This window comes from Pleurodeles waltl, chromosome 4_1, assembly GCF_031143425.1.
Source record: "Pleurodeles waltl isolate 20211129_DDA chromosome 4_1, aPleWal1.hap1.20221129, whole genome shotgun sequence".
Taxonomy (NCBI): domain Eukaryota; kingdom Metazoa; phylum Chordata; class Amphibia; order Caudata; family Salamandridae; genus Pleurodeles; species Pleurodeles waltl.
In genome coordinates, this window is record NC_090442.1 from 732,291,538 (window position 1) to 732,311,174 (window position 19,637).

Consider the following 19,637-nt stretch of genomic DNA (forward strand, 5'->3'; position numbering starts at 1 on the left):
TGCATTACTGAGGGGCCTAGTCTACGTATTTCTGCCTGGCCTAGGTACACCCACAGGCCTCCTCCCCCACCCAGACACCTCCACTGCGCGCAAAGTCCGCAGAATTAGGTTGTACTCACCCCCTTGTGTCTGCTGTGATGCCCTCAAGCACCCATCCAACTCAGGGTAGGCCACCGCCAGGATCCGGAACATCAGGGGGGTCATGGGGCGACGGGCACCCCTCCCACGTTGGGAGGCCATCCCCAGCTGAGCCTCTGCCGTCTTCTTGGTCCAGCGGCAAATGCCCTCCCATCTTTTCCGGCAGTGGGTGCCCCGTCTCTGGTGGACCCCCAGGGTCCGGACGTCCTTGACGATGGCATGCCAAATGTCCTTCTTCTGGTGGGCGCTGACCTACATGACATGCACAAGGGAAGAAGCGAAGTCATTACCAACTGCACCGTCGATGTGAGTGTCCCCCCTCCCTACCCTAGCCATGTGGCACATTCATTCACATGCATTCATGTTCCATGAACTCTGCCCCCTTCCCTCTTACAACCAGCTCTCTCCACCCAGACCTAGCCCATACAACGTGCCACCTGTGTACTAACCTGTTGGTCTGGAGGACCGTAGAGTAGCGTGTACTGGGGGAGGACCCCGTCTACCAGTTTCTCCAACTCCTGAGCAGTGAAGGCAGGGGCCCTTTCCCCAGACGCAGCAGCCATCGTCGCTTCCAGACCGAGGTCACAGCAGCACTTGCAGTGTAGGTCCTCTCCTGTCGAAGATCAGGTATCTGCAGTGAGCATGCTTTAGTGAGGGGTGACCATGCTTAGTTGTTGCATGCAGGGCTTGGTGTTGGGATGTGTGGTTTGTGTTATTAGTAAATTAGTGAGGAGTTGGAGTGATAGGGGAGGGGGTGAGGGTGGGGGTGTGTGATAGCATGCAGGTAGGGTGGGGGATATGAAAGTTAAGAATTGACTTACCAGTGTCCATTCCTCCACCGACTCCTCCGAGGCCCTCTGGATGCATGATGGTCAAGACTTGCTCCTCCCATGTTGTTAGTTGTGGGGGAGGAGGTGGGGGTCCGCCGCCAGTCCGCTGAACCGCGATGTTGTGCCTGGAGACCGCTGAACGCACCTTCCCCCGTAGGTCGTTCCACCTCTTCCTGATGTCCTCCCGATTTCTTGGATGCTGTCCCACAGCGTTGACCCTGTCGACTATTCTGCGCCATAGCTCCATCTTCCTGGCTATGGATGTGTGCTGCACCTGTGAGCCAAATAGCTGTGGCTCTACCCGTAGGATTTCCTCCACCATGACCCGGAGCTCCTCCTCGGAAAAGCGGGGGTGTCTTTGGCGTGACATGGGGTGGTGTGGGTGATGTGTGGAGTGGTGTATGTGTTGATGAGTGTGGTGATGTGCAGTGGTGTGTGGTGTTTTTGTGCGTGGATGTTGTGTGGGTGATGGTGTCGTGTGCCTTTGTGTGGTGGGATTGTCTAATCTGTGCTGTCTCTCTGTCCTTCGTGACAAATTTTTGGTCGTAGGGGATTGTGGGTGATGTGGGTGTGTGTTTTATATTGCGTTGGGTGTGTGGGAGTGGTGTTTGTATGTGTATCAGGTGTGTGTATTTGGAATTGTCCAATGTGGCGGTGTTTTGGAGATGTGTGTGTATTTTGAGAGCGGCGGTGTGTACCGCCAATGGAATACCGCGGTTGAAAGACCGCCGCGTGGATTCGTGGGTCGTAATAGCATGGGCGTGTTTCTGTTGGCGTGGAGGTGGAGGTTTTGTTTTCGCCAGTTTATCACTGACCTTTGGTGTGGCGGACTTGTGTGGGTGTCTGAATTTCGGCGGATTCCGAGATGTGTGTCATAATAGCTGTGGCGGAATTCCGTGGCCGCGGCGGTGTATTGGCGGTCTTCTGCACAGCGGTAAGCGGCTTTTACTGCCAATGTTGTAATGACCCCCTATGTGCCTGTTCACTCTACTACACTCTATACCCCTCCACTATACACCACTCTACTGTACACTACTCCACTCTACACCACTTTACTCTACTCCATAAGACTCCACTGTGACCTACGACACTCCACTATACTCCACAACACTCCACTCTGACACTCCACGCCACTCCACAACCTTCCACTCCACTCTGTGCCACTCCACGCTAACACATTCTACTCTACTCTACGCCAATCCACTCTGTTCCACTCCACTTTATGCCACTCTGCCCTCCTCTAGTCCACTAACGTTTAACAATGCTGAACAGCAACCACACTGGTGTACAACACGGATAAAACACATTGGCAATGCCAAGAGCTCTTTCATAGGTGAGACCTATAGGCTTTGCCAATGCTTGTTATAACAAGCTATTGCTATTATGGGATGGTGAGGAAGGAAGATGAGGACCCTTTCCAAGCTCTAGCAGGAATTGGCCCTTTTACCAATCCAATCCTGCATCTAACAAATGAGGTAACCTTTCTAAATGTTGCTGCTCAGACAGGTCGATTGAGCCTCCTATAGTTTCACTACATGTTGTTGCTGCAGCTTCTTTTAGCCCAGAGTTCTCCATTGAGTATGTCATGAATAGGTCTCCTATGTGCAGCCGGGTCTTTTAAATTTAGAAGCTTTTTCTTGGTTGAATTAATAAAGGTATACCAAAATTGAGAGTGTGTATTTGAGAACAAAATGTGTTTATTTTCAGAACTCATAATTGATATTTGGAGAAAAATGGCTGAGTTTCCAAAATATATTCAAAGCTGATATGTGAGTGATAAATCATGTAACATTTGTTATAACCTTGGTGCCAGAGGAATTGCTGCTTTTGTTACATTACTGCTGGCAACAAATCCTGATTCCTGGTAGTAATCTTGCATATGGTGGCCACTAATGTATTCTTGTTTGATGAGGTCATTATTACAACACTAACAGTATTAGTAGCTCTTGATGAATTTCTCTGAACATAAGTAGCTCTTATTACAGAAAATATGGAAGACCCCTGTAGTTAGATACAAAATGCTGAATTGAATGCACTAATGGAGAAGACAGTGATCCCTTAGATAAGAGAGCTGCACTTAGGTTAATTCTGTTGGGGCGCTCATTACAAACCATTTCTTAAGATTTGATATTGCAATGAGCATCCTTTTTGCTCAAATTAATTATCCCAACCCGGATCATCAATCTCTGAGCAGCCACTGTGGTTATTACAGATGACTGGAACCAAATAATTGTTAGTGGTTCTTCCAAAGAGTACATTATATGCAATTATCTATTATACATAAGCTATTACTCTATAACGGTAGATCATTTTCCTCATTTCTCGGCACAGGCAACACTTATGGTCATAAAAGGAAAGTCTTCTATCAGTTTGTAAAAAGTACAAATACTTAAATCCCCAGCAATTTCAAATTAGAAAAGAAACTCTATACTGCAAGGTTTACCTTAACCCTGCTCCCCCTGGGACAAATATGATACATGGGGTTGCTAACCAGGACACTTTCCACTTCCGTCCTGCGTCTGCATGCTCCAAGAGGGTATTGATCAGGATGGAATAAGTCTACGAGCTCACAACTGGTCCAGAAAGGGAGCACACCTTATAAGCACCCACTCAAACCCCACGCTCAACAAGGCGCGAACCGATGCATGGTGGCGTGCCCAAACACTGACTCTCTTTATCTTCTTGGAGCTTCTTGTAAGCTTCTCTCAGCTTTGTAGACAGATACACTCAGAGTTCAAGAAATACTGAATCTCGACCTCTAGGAGCTGAGAGCATAGAGAACAATGAAAATGCAAAAGCATGCATGCAAGCACATTTAAGACGGAGAGGGGAACAGACATGACCACCTGCTTCCACAGGAGGCAATCATAGAAAGTGAGCTCCCTTGAGTTAACTACTGGACAAAACTTAAAATACTTAAGTAGACCCCCTCCCCCCCCATGAGCAAAGCAGTTATCTTAGTGAGGATGGTCTCTACTGTAAGAAAGTATAGCTATAGTGTAGTTTTAACTGTAATTTGCTGTCTGCAAAAATATACTCCCATCCCAACCCACCCCACGCTTCATCTGCCTAGAGCTGCAAATCTCCTGCCAGACTTATTTCACAAAAAAGATTATTGTTTACGACCATTTCACAGGCCATGCTTAATAGGTTCTTCTTAGTGAGGGTTCTTCAAATCATGTAAACATCTGTCACTTAGGTTTTTCTTATGTCATCATTGAGGTTTTTTATTTTATGATGTGCAGAAACAATGAGCCCTTTGGGTTCTCTTTTTGTTCTGCTTTGCAAGTATTTGTCCATTGCAGACTTAAGGTACTTGATGTATGTGTTACAGAACAGTTGTATGAAGCTGGCAAACTGTACCTAAATAGGGAGTTGCAAAAAAGGTATGGAGTGTATTTCAGTGATTTGATCATACTGGAGATGAAGGCAGTAACTCACAAAGATAACGCAATGTTGGATCTATTGATGAGTATTGGTTTATTGGATAGGACCTCTAATATATAAAAGCCCATTGGTGGGGAGATGGTTAAGCTTAACTTTAAAAACAAAGTGATCAAGAGCAGTGATTTTTTTTAAGGGGATTAAACGGTTGAGCGTTTGAAAGGAGTGTTGGTCCTGATTGTAAATTGCCCAACATATTGACCACATAGTAGTTGCATAAATGTAATACATCCATGTTGTTGCTGATCTTGTGGGGAATGGATTGCATGCCTTCTTTACTCTTTTACTGTTGGCATGTGTGAAAGTTGCAAATTTATGGAACAGCATCTTATTAAGGGGCAACATGATCTTGAGATAGACTTTAATATTTCAAAACAATATTATATATCTGAATAACTTACCAATTGTTCCAAGAAGTCATGGTTCTTCCACGAGCTGATGGTATGTATATTATTGGTGCTTAAGAACTGGAAGAAGAAATCTAATTTTAGCAATGAGTTGTCAGTACAACAGGTGCTAAAACATGGTGAATTGAAAATAATTGTGTTTATTAATAAATAGTAGTTGGGAGTATTTGAAAAAGTCTGGGGTACATCTTGATTATTTTAGGGGGAGGATGTTTATTAAACATTTCTGTTTAGAGTATCAATGAATTTTGGTGTGAACTTGTGCTTTTGGATTGCTTGCAATTTTTGTACTTGAATCTTCCCATCTGGATTTTGTATACATTTTCATTTTTTGTGTGATTTTGCATTATTTCTTTAATAGATTTTGATAGCGTATTGTTACCCAAGGTCTAGATACACTTTACAGTTAAATAATAATGCAACACAGGGGGGCGTGGCCAGGCTGGCAATGGAGCCGGACGCGTAGTCTGGAGCTCTGGCGGTCGTCGCCTGGAAAAAGGGGGTAAACATCCTGAAATCTCCCCAAACACCCTCCCCCACACCAAACCCATAGATTTGATTTTGGTCCCCTGCTGGGTCCCTGGCGCCTGCGGAACAGACGATGGAGTGGGTGACTGGAGGGACCATGGGGGGACGGAGGCAGACAGAGAAGGCCGCACTGAGCCGGTGGAGAGATGCAGGAGAACGTCTCCCCGGCCAGGGCCGGACCCCAGGGGGAGCACCGGAGGGGAGGGCGGCAAATTGGCCTCGGCGCTCAGGAAGCAATGGTGCAGCTGGGTGTTACGAGGCCACTGTAGCCGCCTTCTTATTGATGTGGCCTGGCAGAGAGATGCCAGGATGGGATGAAGGCCCCAAAAGACCGGGAGGTAGTGAGCGCACGCCTCTTCACCCTCCTGTGTCAATGGAGGTTACTGATGGATGTCTTCTCTCGCCCTGCCCTTCCTAGGATGATGAGGGGGCGGAGAGCAATGCAGGAGCACTGGCCTGGCGGTGGGCCCCCAAGTCCCACCTGTACCAGCATAAAGCCTGCAGGGCAATAGTGATGGCTACCCTGCGGGCAAAACGGGGCCTGGATAGGGGAACGACAGTGACATGCTGGGGGCAGCTGGGACCTTCTTCACCCCCAGTGTTATTGGGAGTGAGAGCCTGACCCGGTGAGGCAGTGTGGGGCTGCTGGGGTCTGAAGGAGACTGGCAGGCAGTGAAAAGGCAAAGGAAAAGCTGGTGGACGTTGGTACAAAAGATGTGCAGACGGACAGGCAGTACAAAGAATTAACAAGGGGAGAGGCCCTAGTCTTTGGACCGCCTGTCACCACCCCTCCTCCTGGCTGAATTGATTACATCCCACTCTCCTGCTGCAGTGCCGGTTGAGGGCCCCTTCAGAGGTGGGAGACCGTGGGGAAGCAACGGGCCGGCAAGGAAACACCTGCAGAGAATTGCCCCCAGGGCGCCTCACGAGACGGTGAAGGAGGGAATGAGGCCAAATCGCAGGATACCACAGCGATTTTAGCGGCCATACAGGAATCCAAGTTGGCCCTAGAGACCCAGATTACAACACTCGTGGGGTAGGTAGGTCTTCTGCGATAAGACCATGGCAAATTGAAGGATTGCGTCAAAGAAACAGAAGACACTCAGGGCCTGATTCTAACTTTGGAGGACGGTGTTAAACCGTCCCAAAAGTGGCGGATATACCACCTACCGTATTACGAGTCCATTATATCCTATGGAACTCGTAATACGGTAGGTGGTATATCCGCCACTTTTGGGACGGTTTAACACCGTCCTCCAAAGTTAGAATCAGGCCCTCAGTAGGAGCTCAGTCCCAGAGATGGTGGAAGTCCCATCACTGGACTTATATATAGAGACTTGACTGAGTGACGTTGTGCTGTGCCCATTCCACCCTCCAAGTTTTTCTCGGTGGAATGGGCCCAAAGGGTCCCTGTGGTCCCTCCGCCACCGGGGGTGTATCCAAGGTCGATAATAATGAGGCTAATGAACTTCAGAGATCGAGACGTGACCGTTCAGGTGGCGAGGAAGAAGGGTACTTGGAAAATTTAAGGAAAGGCGATAAATATCTATCCAGACTACACAAACCTGGTCCAGAAACAAAGGGGAGCCTTTTCCCCAGTTAAGAAGGTCTTGCAACAGCTAAACTTGAAATACGCCCAGCAAAATTTAGGCTTGAACATGGGGGGAAAACACACTTTCCTAATTTCACCACAGTAGGTATGGGAATGTCTGGAGATGCACTGACTTCACGACGACGACAGACCAGGCGAGAATGGCAACACAAGATGGACAAAGCGAAAGTTGAAACGAAGTGCATCAAGACCCCAAAAGGTGTCTGCTGCTGCGCAGGAGCAAATCAAGGCTGCACAGGTGAAGATGCTCCAAGACCTCAGGTGGAAAAAACGGGACTCAGACAAACAACAGGTGGAGGGGGCTTGCCCCAGACACGGAGGAAGTGGCACTAATCAGCCGGGATCGGAGCCAGGATCAGGGGATGAACAACTTTGGCAGGTGACCCCAAAGACGGCAGACCTGTTGGTCTGACAAATAAACAGAGGTCTAATAATTTTTTAAACAGATATGGCCTATCCAGATTGGATATAGGGCCTGGATGGAGGCTCTACATAGGGCCTCCCCCCTATTTTACAGGGACAAGACAGAGAAATTTCAACACAGACTAGTGGAAGGCTTTCCACAGCGATGGCACCTGGTCATGCCTCAGAGAAATCTGCTACAGGGTAGGAGGTCTTCCGTTTGGGGTTAGGATTGGTGCATGCCGTGATTTGGGGGGGGAGGTGGTTCGTTCAAAAATCACTGCATAGTACGTTGGGTGGGCATGGTTGATTGTTCAATTAAATCTACTGGTTGAAGGGATAACCTACAATGGTACAATTGACAATGGGGGCCTATGGAGAGAGAACTTTGAACATATAGCAAGACTACTGACTTTTGCACCACTACGATGTCTTCTGAGAAGTTATCTCTCTTGACATGGAATATGAACGGGTTCAGGCACAAACTCAAACGAGGTCTAGCTTACAAGGCACCAGGTATCAGTCCGATGTAATTTACTTACAAGAGACCCATCTCATGGATATGCAATATAGGGCCATGGAAAGGGGGAAATATAAGGTAGTGGGACACGCGCAATATACGTCGGGATCTGGGAGAGTAATTGGTGCTTATACGAAAATCCCTCCCATTTCACACTACCCTCACTTGGGTGGACCCTTATGGCTGTTACGTAGTAATACTGGGGGAATATGATAACACCTCTGTATTACTATTTAATGTAAACCTACCCCCGGGATTACAGGGTGAGTTGCTCCAAAAAATAGGTCAAATCCTTATGGCCAGCTCATATACTAATGGGTGGAGATTTTAACCTAGCAATGGATTCAGGGTTGGATATAACCAGTAGATCGCAGAAAGGGCACCCACCCACTGATAAACTGGAAGGTTTCACATATGCCATGGGCCTTAGTGATGTGTGGAGAATCTTGCATGGACAAAAAAGAGGATATTCATATTATTCAGCTGCTCATGATGCCCACTCAAGAATAGATTACTTTTCACCACTGCAGATCTATTACAAAGAATCAGAGAGGCAGTATACCTGGCTCGGGGAATTAGTGATCATGCTCCGTTGCAGGTGACTATATTCTTGGGAGCCCGACCACCAGGAGTGGGTGGAGGATGGAAACCTGGCGACTCCAAAATACAAAAGTGGTGGAAGATCTAGGACAAGCATCCCAACATTATTTTACAGAAAATATGGGCTCAGTACAGAGCCCAGTGATGTTGTGGGAGGCATAGAAGGCCACCATCAGAGGGGTTGCCATAGCGGGGGAAGTGGGAGATAACAGGAATAGACAGTAAAGGTTACTCACATTGGAAAATGAACTCATAGCATTAGAACATAGATATGCAGTGTCACCGGATCAGGAAACAAAGAAGGAGATGGTGCAAAAAAGGCAGGAATATAATGTAGTGGCTAAAGACGAAGGAAAATATCAATATTTTTTTAAAAGTAAACACCTCTCTGAGGCAGGTAACAAGACAGGCAGACTATTAGCCTGGATAGGAAAGAAAGAACAAAGTGACTCATTCGCAATTAAGGGGGAGATAATTAGGGAACCCAAAGGTATAATGGAGGAATTGGCTGCCCAATTGGCAGAATTCTATGAATCCCGCATAACCATATCATTAAGGGGGAGATAATTAGGGAACCCAAAGGTATAATGGAGGAATTGGCTGCCCAATTGGCAGAATTCTATGAATCTCGCATAACCATATCAGAGGAGGAAGTAGACAGTCTTCATCACTGACTGTCCCATGGCACAATTATCCCCCCTTCAGAGCAATGAGTTAGAGGAGAATATCACTGAGGGAGAATTGACAAAGGTGATGGGGCAATTGCAGATGGGAAAAACCCCGGGGCCCAATGGGTTCCCGATTGAGTTTGAAAACTTCATAAGTGGACGATGCCACACTTGCATGCAGCTTTGCTAAAAGCCTTTAAAGTTCGGGAACTCCGCAAAGATATGAGGTCAGCAACGATTGTCCTGATGCCTAATCTGGGCAAACCCAGGGACCGGGTTGTTTCTTATCGCCCGATCTTGCTATTAAAGGCTGATGTCAAAATCCTAGCTAAAGTGCTGGCGATCAGACTCAGAAAAGTAATGACAACCCTGGTCCATCCTGATCAAACTGAGTTTTTTACCTGGCCACTCCACGGCATTGAATCTCCGGCAGCTTCATAATAATCTGGCTGTGATAACAAACTCCACCAAAGAGAGAGCCATACTTTCCCTGGATGCTAATAAAGCATTCAACTCCGTGGAATGGAGGTATATGGTTGGAATCCTGGGAAAAATTGACTTTGGCCTGAAATTCCAGAGGTGGATTGAGCTATTATACAACAAACCCATTCGCAAAAGTGAGAGCCAATGGCTATCTCTCGCAAGAATATAGATTATAAAGGGGGACAAGACAGGGCTCCCCCCCTCGCTGATGCTCTTTGCATTGGCAATTGAGGGCCTGGCCAACTGTATTAGGATGGATGCGTTTATATGAGGGATAGCCGACTAAGAGTGGCAAAGAAGAACGTATTTCATTGTACTCGGAAGATGTTCTGCTATATTTAACTCAGGTACCCTCTTCGGTCAGACGATTAGGAGATATCTTCTGGGTGTTTAGTGCAGTCTTAGGGTTTGGAATTAACTGGGATAAATTGTTGATATTCCTGGTGGACATATAGACGTTTGGTCAATGATGTTGGAAGGGTGGAACTAGGCTGCTTAAAGTTCCTAGGTATTTGGGTTCCAAGCAGAGGTTAAACACTAGCAATCCTTCCTGGTCTCTTTGATGGGAATGGCCGCACTATTCAAGATGGGGACTCTTCCTCGTTTTCTTTATGTTCGGCAGAACTCCCCCCTATCCCATTCCAGACTCGTTCTTTATCAGAGACGACTCCCTGGTCCGCACACTTCTCTGGTCAGAAAGGCAGCCTAGAATCGCTCTTCGCACACTACAAAGGTCAAAATATGAGTGGGGCCTCCCTACTATTCGGAAATACTATGAAACGGCACAAGTAGGCATAGTAAATCATTGGGCTTTTGCTTCATGGGAGGACCTGGCGCTCTGGGTAGACAGGGGGTCCATGCAGAATAACAGCTATTTACACTGATTATACAGGGGGTAAATTGAGACCCACATTCAGGCCAGCAACAGCGAAGATCATTTAGATATAGTGGAAACTTACCAAAGAAATGGGGTGGGACAACCGTCTGACTCCATGGACACCTATATGGGAGTCTACATGACTACCTAGGGTGACTGCCCTGAGAGGGTTTAGGGGTTGAGACGCACTAGGGATATCGTACCTGACCGAAGAATAGGACGCAAATGGGGTGGTACCGTTTTCACACCTAAAACAGAATACCAAATGCCCGATACACAATGGCTACAATATACCCAGCTGAGGCGGCTCTAATCCACAGTATTCCCATAGAGATGGAAACACAGGAGCTAAGACTTTTAGAGTGTGAGATATCAAGGAAACTAATGCCATTGACATAGGGCACTAAAATGAGAAATACGCAATCCTCACTAAACACATTATGGGAGAGGTGGAGAAGTGATTGTGGGGAGCTGGAGGAAGCTGATTGGGTAGAATCGCTTATGTTTTCAGCAGAGGTAGCCATCCCAGCATCGCTTAAACTGATACAATTTAAAATACTGCACTTTCGTATACTATACGAGATCCTTGCTTTACAAGATTGGGAAGGCAATGAACGCAAATTGTCTGCGAGGCTGTGGGGACACTGACACATTTTATCACACCGTATGGAGCAGCACTAAGATTGCAAGGTTCTGGAGAGAAGTAGGACCTGCCCTGCAGGACGCCACAGGGACCTCTTTGGAACTGAAACCGGGATCAGCACTCCTGTGAATATGGGGCCAAACTGATCAAACCAGGTATCAAAAGCTGTTGATCAACCGTGGTCGCTAAAACAAACATTGCCAGAAAGTGGGGATCAGGGACACCACCAGGATACAATGAATCGCGGAAGGGTATGGACAGATGTCGCATCATGGAAAAGGAAATACACCGGAACTGAGGTAAAGAAAAGAAATATGAGAAAATATGGGGTGGATGGGAGGTGGGATAGGTGCAATATTTGCAACCCAGATGAACTCTATGATTTGGTGCAAAACCCCAGATATGTCGGGAGAGATGATGGCCAAAGAGACACTCAAGAGATACTGAAGGGAATGTGGAAGTAGAAGTGTACAAATGCTGATTGTTCACAGTGCTAGGCCCCCATAGGTATGAATAAGACAAGGCTATGACAAGGAAAGGTACCGAAGGGGAGAATCGGGAATGTTTCAGTTTTCTTTCGTGTTTTTTACTCATGGATGCTCTCAGAAATGTATGTATGTATCTTTGATTCTTTGATGTACAACCCATAAAATTTAATACAAAAATTTAACAAAAAATGCAACACAAAGTCATATAGAACTGCATATGTATAGAATATGTAAAGAAACCATACTGACGACAAAGTTAACATAATAGGTTCTGGTGGTGGGGAGGAGGACGGGTGGTGGAAAAGGGAGTAAGAAGGAGAGGAAAACTTGCAGAGGGAGTAGTAGACCTGTAGAAGGAAATGGGGAGGAAGATCTTGAAGGGGGAGTGGGAGACAAATGAGGAAGTGATTATAGGTGCAGGGGCACAGTAAGTGCAGTTGTACTATTTGCTTGATATTTACTAAAAATCATAAATATAAAAAGAAGGTATGTAAAACAAAATCTTAATGCAACCCTGTACAATTTTATTTCAACTACGAAAGACAAATTTGATTCTTCAACTTAAATATCACGAACATAGTAAACCATTTTTAACCATTCATATTGTTTCTAATGTAACAATGTTCTGCCTTTCTCAGAACTTACTCATTCAGAACTTGAAAACATTGACAGAGACCTTAAGTGCCCTCTCTAAAGATAACTTATTGCACCATGTGACTATTGGCACTGTGATTAATGTAATTGATTGCTCGAGCAAATATATCACTTAAGATGTTTAATTGACATTTCTCATAGTCTCGCTGAACTATAAATTCCATAACTTGAAATCACACGCAGGATCATATCACAATTGTCTAATATTTTGTATGTTTCAACTGACTTCTTTGACACCCCCCGGCTTGTTTTTTTATTTGAGCTTTTTCGACAGTCTTTTCTTTCATGGAAGAGGCATGTTTTGTATTTAAAAAACAAGTGATCTGTAGACTGGGAAATGAGGAAGAAGAGAAGATAGAAAATAAAGCGAGAGTATATAGAATTTAGAACACATATTACACTCATGTGGGCTGTGCAGACTTTTGATTGGGAAGTTGTTCCTCATCTTGTAATTTGTGTGGCTGAAAGAGACCATGGTCCAAATCACAAAACATTTTGGGTTGGCCCTGTTATGTTTTGTTGGTGGTACGTAAGGCAGAACTTGGTGCAAACAACTGTAACCACTGCATTGTGAAAACATATTTTTGTAGGTGGTAATGTATGGTAATGTCTGACAAGAATCTTTGTGCATTTGTGTTGTAGTGTTTTGCAGTACTGTTATGTCATGTTCTGTTTCGGTTGCCCCATTGTGTGGCACTCCTATTTTGCTTTGTGATACATTATTGTGTTCTGTTCTGTTGTCTATTTTGGATGCCAACAAATGCTGATAAATTTCCAGCCAAAAACGTCACAATCCTTTAAAGTTCCAGTAACAAACAACCATTTACCATTGTCTAAAATGCCGAAATATACTGCTCCTCTGGTTCTTCAACTGTTTACCACATCAGTCAACCCAAACCTGTGATGGAGACATATTTTAAATTAGCACCCCCTGCGCTCACTTGGTGTCATAAAGCCAAATCTATTTTGTGTCCTCTGCCTGCTCAATTTTGTTTTCTCCCTAGGAGCTTTTTTTTCTTTGCATTTGTTTTATTTCATGACTTGTGGTTTTGGGTTTCTACTCGGATTTGTCAGCACTTGTCTTCCTTTTCAATGCATGCTTCACATGGCGACTGGTCAGACAAGCTTCCTACGCACTCTCATTCTGTTTCTAGATGTTGATATATTTTCTTGATATTGAAAGTTTGACCTATTTTTCATCCGGCTGCTAAATTGAAGGTCCATGTCAGATTACGTGTAAATGTATAGTTTTTCCAGACCCTTCATAATTTCACACATGGTTCCTTTTCACCCACTGATGAGCTTGATGTTGAGAGGATTGTGGTTTCTCTGAATTCCCCAAATGTCAGTCGTAGTTTACTTTTAACATGTGGTCATGATAGGATTGGCTGTTCCAGAAATGAAGGTTTGCGCCATGTTTTGTGATGTGATGAAGCATTTGTAGCGGAAATCAGCTTTCTTTCTAAGAGAATTAGAGCAGCGCTCACTTACTTTTGCCCTTGAAGTCAGCACTTAAGACTTTTGCATCACATGATTATCTCTTGATGTCATCACATTGCAGCTGGACATCGTATTCACTTTTATCATTGCCTTTCCATGCCATTAACAAATTATTATACATGTGGGTTATGGTCTTTGTAATAAGTAGTGGACTGTGGATCCAGGAAACCTAAATGGCACTTCTGGCTTCCTCCTGTAATACAGTATGTGCTCCTAGAAGAGGGTTACATTGTCTCCTTGTGTCACAATTCTCCTATCTGCTACAGTAGAGAGCTCTAAATTCCCACTATTAAATGCTATGTAAAAAATAGGAAATGTACATGTTAATGTGCTTAGTGTTGTAGAGGCACGTCTGCCACTATAGTTTTATGGTGGCACGGGCTGTTTGAATGAGGCATCTCCAGCTTAGTGGTAAACTAGCATGATGCAATCACTTATCTTCATTATCAGTGTTACTGGGGCTTTTTCTATGTTTTCTGACTTCCCCCTCCCAATGTAATACTCTGAGTGCTACAGCGTACTCCTCTACCTAACCCCATGATCCTGCCAACTTCCCTTTCTTAGCCTATCAAGTTAGTCTAGTGCCTCTCTCTTTTACTTTCAGTATTACTCTCTGCCAGTCCCACTGATTCCAATTCCAAAGTCCAACATATTTTGCTCTGGTATCTGTGTCTCCCTTCCCCATCTGCTCTGCTCCCATTTAGGTTAATGGGGACGGTTTGGGCTTGAAGGCATTTTACACTTGTACCTGTTTTTTTGCTTCTAAGGAACGTCTACGTCCATTGTGAGAGAAACAAAAACATATGGTTGTAGGCCAGACTACATATTTAGGGTCATATTTACTAATCTTTCATGCAAAGCAGCAAGCAATGTTGCAGCACTGATGAAAGGAAGGGAACAGAAATGCCCCACATTTACAAAGATATGGAGTGTTGGTGCTCTCCCTTTGTGCTAGTGCAGTGTGCTGCCCAGCGCCAACGCAGGCAGCCTTGCACCGTGGTGCAAGGCTGCCTGCGTTACGGGTGGAATGCACAAAAACAATTTCCTCTTTCTGTGCAGAAAGCATCACACATAGAAAGAGGAAGTAATAAAGAGAAATGAAGGTATTTCTCCTAGTTTGCTTCACTGGGAGAGGCACACCATTTTGACACAATCCCAGATTTACTAACACTAGTAAATCTGGGAATGTGAAAATCCATAATTGCATGCAAGGGAATGCCAATGCTCCACCCACGCATGGAATGCCTCCCAGATGTATTGTAACACAGCGTTGCTCAAGGGGCTGCGTTGTTTTTTTCTTTATTTGCAAAGCCACGCAAGGTGGCACACATTGCCTGTTGCGTGGCTTAGTAAATACCAGTTTAGGACTTGCGTTGCTTTGTGCCACACAAGAACAACGCAAGTCTTTAATAAATGTGGGCCTTAAAACCTTGGTGGAAGAATTTAAAAACTACACAACTGAATTTCTATCATGGAGCTTCATAATGGTCGATTAAAAAAAAAAGAAAGCATGCAAGGTGAAAAATCATGAATGTGTGTATGAAAAGACATAGTGCGCATTCTGCAACTATTTTTTTCTTTTCTCAAATTATTTGCTAAAATGGATTTCTTATTTTGGAATTTCAGAAAAATTGAGTTTATCCCATCAGAGGTCATTTGGGTGATTTTATGCATATTATTTTTTCTTCATAATGGGGTGATGGATCCATGTCAGCTGATATTTCCTTGCCATTTGTTTTGAAAAGCCTATATTCCTTAGCCCAGTACCTAAAATCCAAGCCCAATAAACACTGATGTCTCAGTGAGCTCTAAAGATCATGTCATGAATGTTAATACTTTCTTATTCACTTCGCTTTGCAGATGACCTTGATGATGCATTCAAAAAGTTGAGTCTGCTTGTGAAAGAGTACCTCGGCCTGACAGAGGCCATAGATTCCAGCACCGTACATCGGCCATCCCAGGATAAGCCACCCACAGGTACATGGATTTTTAGGAGCCGGTAGCACAGTAGAGCTATTTTTACATTTAATGAGTACTGTTTATGAATTGTTTCAAGATAATTTCACTGCAAGACACTTGCTGCTCAAAACATGGTCAATGGATCTTTTCACCTTAGCAATCGTGGTAAGAGAAAATCAGTAGCACAAATAAATCATCATTAAAATTTGACAGTGTGACCAATGTGGCCAAGCAAGGAAAGCCCAAGTTGGGAATAAAGTTAAAGGGAGTTATTACAAACAGGCTCAATTTAATGAAGACAGTTCTCGAGATCAAACTATAAAGATACCGAATTACCATCCAGTGTCCAAGTTGTTGGAACAGCCAAAGATTGATTAACATCCAGCAGACTAAACATTTGATTAGGGCGATACAAAACATAAGCACCAGAACCTTATATTCTGAGAATAAACGTTGACCAGTTTTTCTAAGCGTGAAGACAGTTTAAACAGTCCAATTTAGTCTATTATGCAAAGAAATCCATAAAGTGGCAAGTCACTAACTGAAGTACTGGGCTACAAAGCATGGGGACAAAAAGTAAAAAGGAAATGAAGGACAAGAAGAATTTGGAAAAATGGCATCTGGGGTATGATAAAGCTAGCCAAAAGTAAGTAAAAAGGGAAGGTGTCAGCGTTCCAGAAGCTCAGTCAAGAGTCTTTTCATGGGTCAGGAAAAAGTTCTAAGTCTTCTCATCTCAGCAGGCATTAGGAAGGCACGGGGCAGGAGCAACAAGGTCTGTTCCTGTCAAAGTCTAGGGGAAGAGTCCTCTCAAAATCCAATCATGTCTGACCAAAATCCAATTGGGGAATGATAAATTAAAGTCCAAAGTGAAAGATGATTTATTCATCCATCAAACCACATGAATCAGAAGGTTTAATTGTCCAATCACAGTCTATCACATGACAGTCATCTGAAACATCAGGAAAGATTCCTAATACCAACAATGGAAAGGCATCCTCCTCTCCTGTATGATTTGAAACAATTTTGAAATGCTCATGTTCTTAGTCTCTTAGTGTTTCAATTTCAAGGTTACTTTCTCAGGCTCTCTATGTATAAAACAATAGGACATCTATTTTCAAACTAACATTTTCTGTAAAGGAATGACTCGTTAGCAAGAATGAAAAAAACTGTTCCTCACATTGCTGCAAAGTCAGAGGCCTAGCAAATCAATATGGCTAACTAAAGAAGAATAGAATTAAAATGTCACAATTATCCTTTATGAATTAAAACACATATGGCAATATAATGAAAACTTCAGCAATAATAAGCTTTGGCAATATTCATTGCGACAGTAGATTTGCAAAGTGAATGAATCTGTTAATACATTCAGTAACTATAATGGGGAACTACAATTTTCAACATTTGCAAATGACATTTAAAACATTTTCTTTCAGAAATTCATTATTGTTTCAATTAAAACTTACTTGACAGCATTAGGAAATACATAGAATCAAAATGAGTAATTATGCTTAGATTAAAATAGCTCTACTGCATCACATTAAAGCACTAGTCAACGGCGAATGCACCTTAGCATAGGTTTTCAGTGCACCACTTTACAGTTAACTTGTTAGAACTTCACACAATATGCAAATATGGTCACATATAGATGGTCACTGTGTCGTCTAAGGTAGCAATAACACTTCAGCTACATCACACTCTAAGCGGGATGCATCATGTATTTATTTTTCTATTTGACTTGGTATAGCCCTTTTCTTAAAGCACTGGTAAAAACATAATGTATCTGCTCCACCATTATGAAAGCACATTACTATCACGACTCAGAGCTAGGCACTAGGATGCAATACTGGTAATGCCACAGTAAGACGAGGGGGATTAAGATATTTTCAACACAGTCAATCAATCAGGGATTTGTAAAGCGCACTACTCACGCGTGAGGGTCTCAAGGTGCTGAGGAGGGGAGGGGAGGGGAGGGGAGGGAGGAGAAGGTGGAGGGGAGGGGGAGTGCTGCTACTTCCCGAACAGCCAGGTCTTGAGAAGTTTCCAGAAGGTAAGGAGGTCGTTGGTCTGGCGCAGGTGGGTGCGAAGAGTGTCCCAGGTTTTGGTGGCGAGGTGCAAGAATGATTTACCGCCGGTTGTAGTTCTGCAGACCATGGGACGGTTGCGAGTTCGGCGGAGCGGAGGTGCCAGGTTGGGGTGTAGAAGGAGAGTCATCTGTTTAGGTATTCTGTTCCGGTGTTGTGCAGTGCTTTGTGAACGTGGGTGAGGAGTTTGAAGGTTATTCTCTTGTTGACTGGGAGCCAGTGCAGGTTTTTCAGGTGGTCTGTGATGTGGCAGTGGCGGGGGATGTCCAGGATGAGGCGTGCGGAGACGTTGTGGATGCGTTGCAGCCTCTTCTGGAGTTTGGCCGTAGTTCCTGCGTAGAGGGCACTGCCGTAGTCCAGTTTCCTGCTTACGAGGGCTTGGGTGACAGTTCTTCTGGTTTCGGTGGGTATCCATTTGTAGCTCTTTCGGAGCATGCGGAGGGTGTTGAAGCAGGAGGAGGAGATGGCGTTGCTTTGCTGGATCATGGATAATGAGGGATCCAGGATGAATCCTAGGTTGCGTTGGTGGGAGTCGGAACGGTTCTAAGAGTGGCAGGCCACCAGGAGTCATCCCATGCGGAAGGGGTGGAACCGAAGATGAGGACTTCCGTCTTGAAAGAAGATAAACAACAGGCAACATATTTGAATCTAGGGCAAGGTAAAGCAAGAGACTTAAACTAAGTGGGGGTCGAGGGCGAGCACAAGTAAGAAGTTTGTAATCCCCGATCGGAGAAGACAAGTTAGCAGATGGAGAATAATAGGGAATATGTAGGGCAGGGAGGTACCTCGACATGAGAAATGTGCTCCTAAAAGTGATATTCAGATAATGACATTTCAAACTATGAGATATCAGTAATCAATGGAAGTGTAAAGAATACGGTGAGATATGAGCTGATACATTAAGAACAAAAATAATAGCAATTGAATGATTTAGAAGAGTTTGAAGAAGACTAGGATATTGTGGAAAAATGAAAACATTAAAAGCAATTAATACAAATGTGATAAAAACAAAGTCTAGAAGAAGAAAAGGGCAGAAGGGGCCAAATCATTCTTATATTGTATAACTGAAATTGACATGTGTATGAAACAAAGAACATAATCCCTTAAATAAAATAAAAGGAGATGGGGAAAGGAAACACAGTGTTTTGGTTTTGAGTAAAGTGGGCAAATGGCAAGAATTCCATGGCACAAAACAGACAGAAATAAGCTTTGAGATACTATAAAAAACTGAAATTGGAAACAGATTTGAGTGACATCTGCTTAAAAATGCAAGTGAAATTCAAATAACAATAGATGAAGGAGCACAATAGAGATTAAAGGGAAAAATATCAAACACAGATTTCTGAGCTACATCATGCAAGCTGCGAGCAGAAGTAGACGTGGATCTTTTCTAGGACACAGAAAAGACTGACTTGACACAATAAGATATGGCGGAAAGAATTGAACCAGAACTACCCAAGGACTGTAACATGGATAAAAGGGAACAGTGATAAACAGTGTTAAAAGCAGAGGATGAGCCAAATGTGACAAGATAGAAGGCAGGTTGCAATGACATAAATGAAGAATCATATTATACACAGAAAAGAGTGGACTGTCTGTAGAATGTCCTGACATATATCAGACTAGAGAGGAAGTATAGAGATAGTTGAGTATGAATGGCAGAAGAGAAATAAGAGTGGTAGTTAGACAGAAGTAAAGGATCAAGTTTGTTTTTTCAGCTGGCAAAGGCAAATGCAGCTGGGCTAGCATTATAAAGTGTGAAAATCTAGACTGAAGATTTCTCCTATTGAATAGCTTTTCCTT

The 19,637-nt window shown here is 44.0% G+C and overlaps 1 protein-coding gene across 1 annotated transcript in view; it reads left to right on the forward strand.

Annotated features, from left to right (window-relative positions):
• Positions 1–19,637, forward strand: part of LRGUK (leucine rich repeats and guanylate kinase domain containing) — a 386,639-nt gene that overhangs the window by 276,371 nt on the left and 90,631 nt on the right. The window contains exon 15 of the mRNA XM_069229317.1: positions 15,655–15,771. Within this exon, the coding sequence (XP_069085418.1) occupies positions 15,655–15,771 (117 nt within the window). The remainder of the gene's footprint in view (positions 1–15,654; positions 15,772–19,637) is intronic.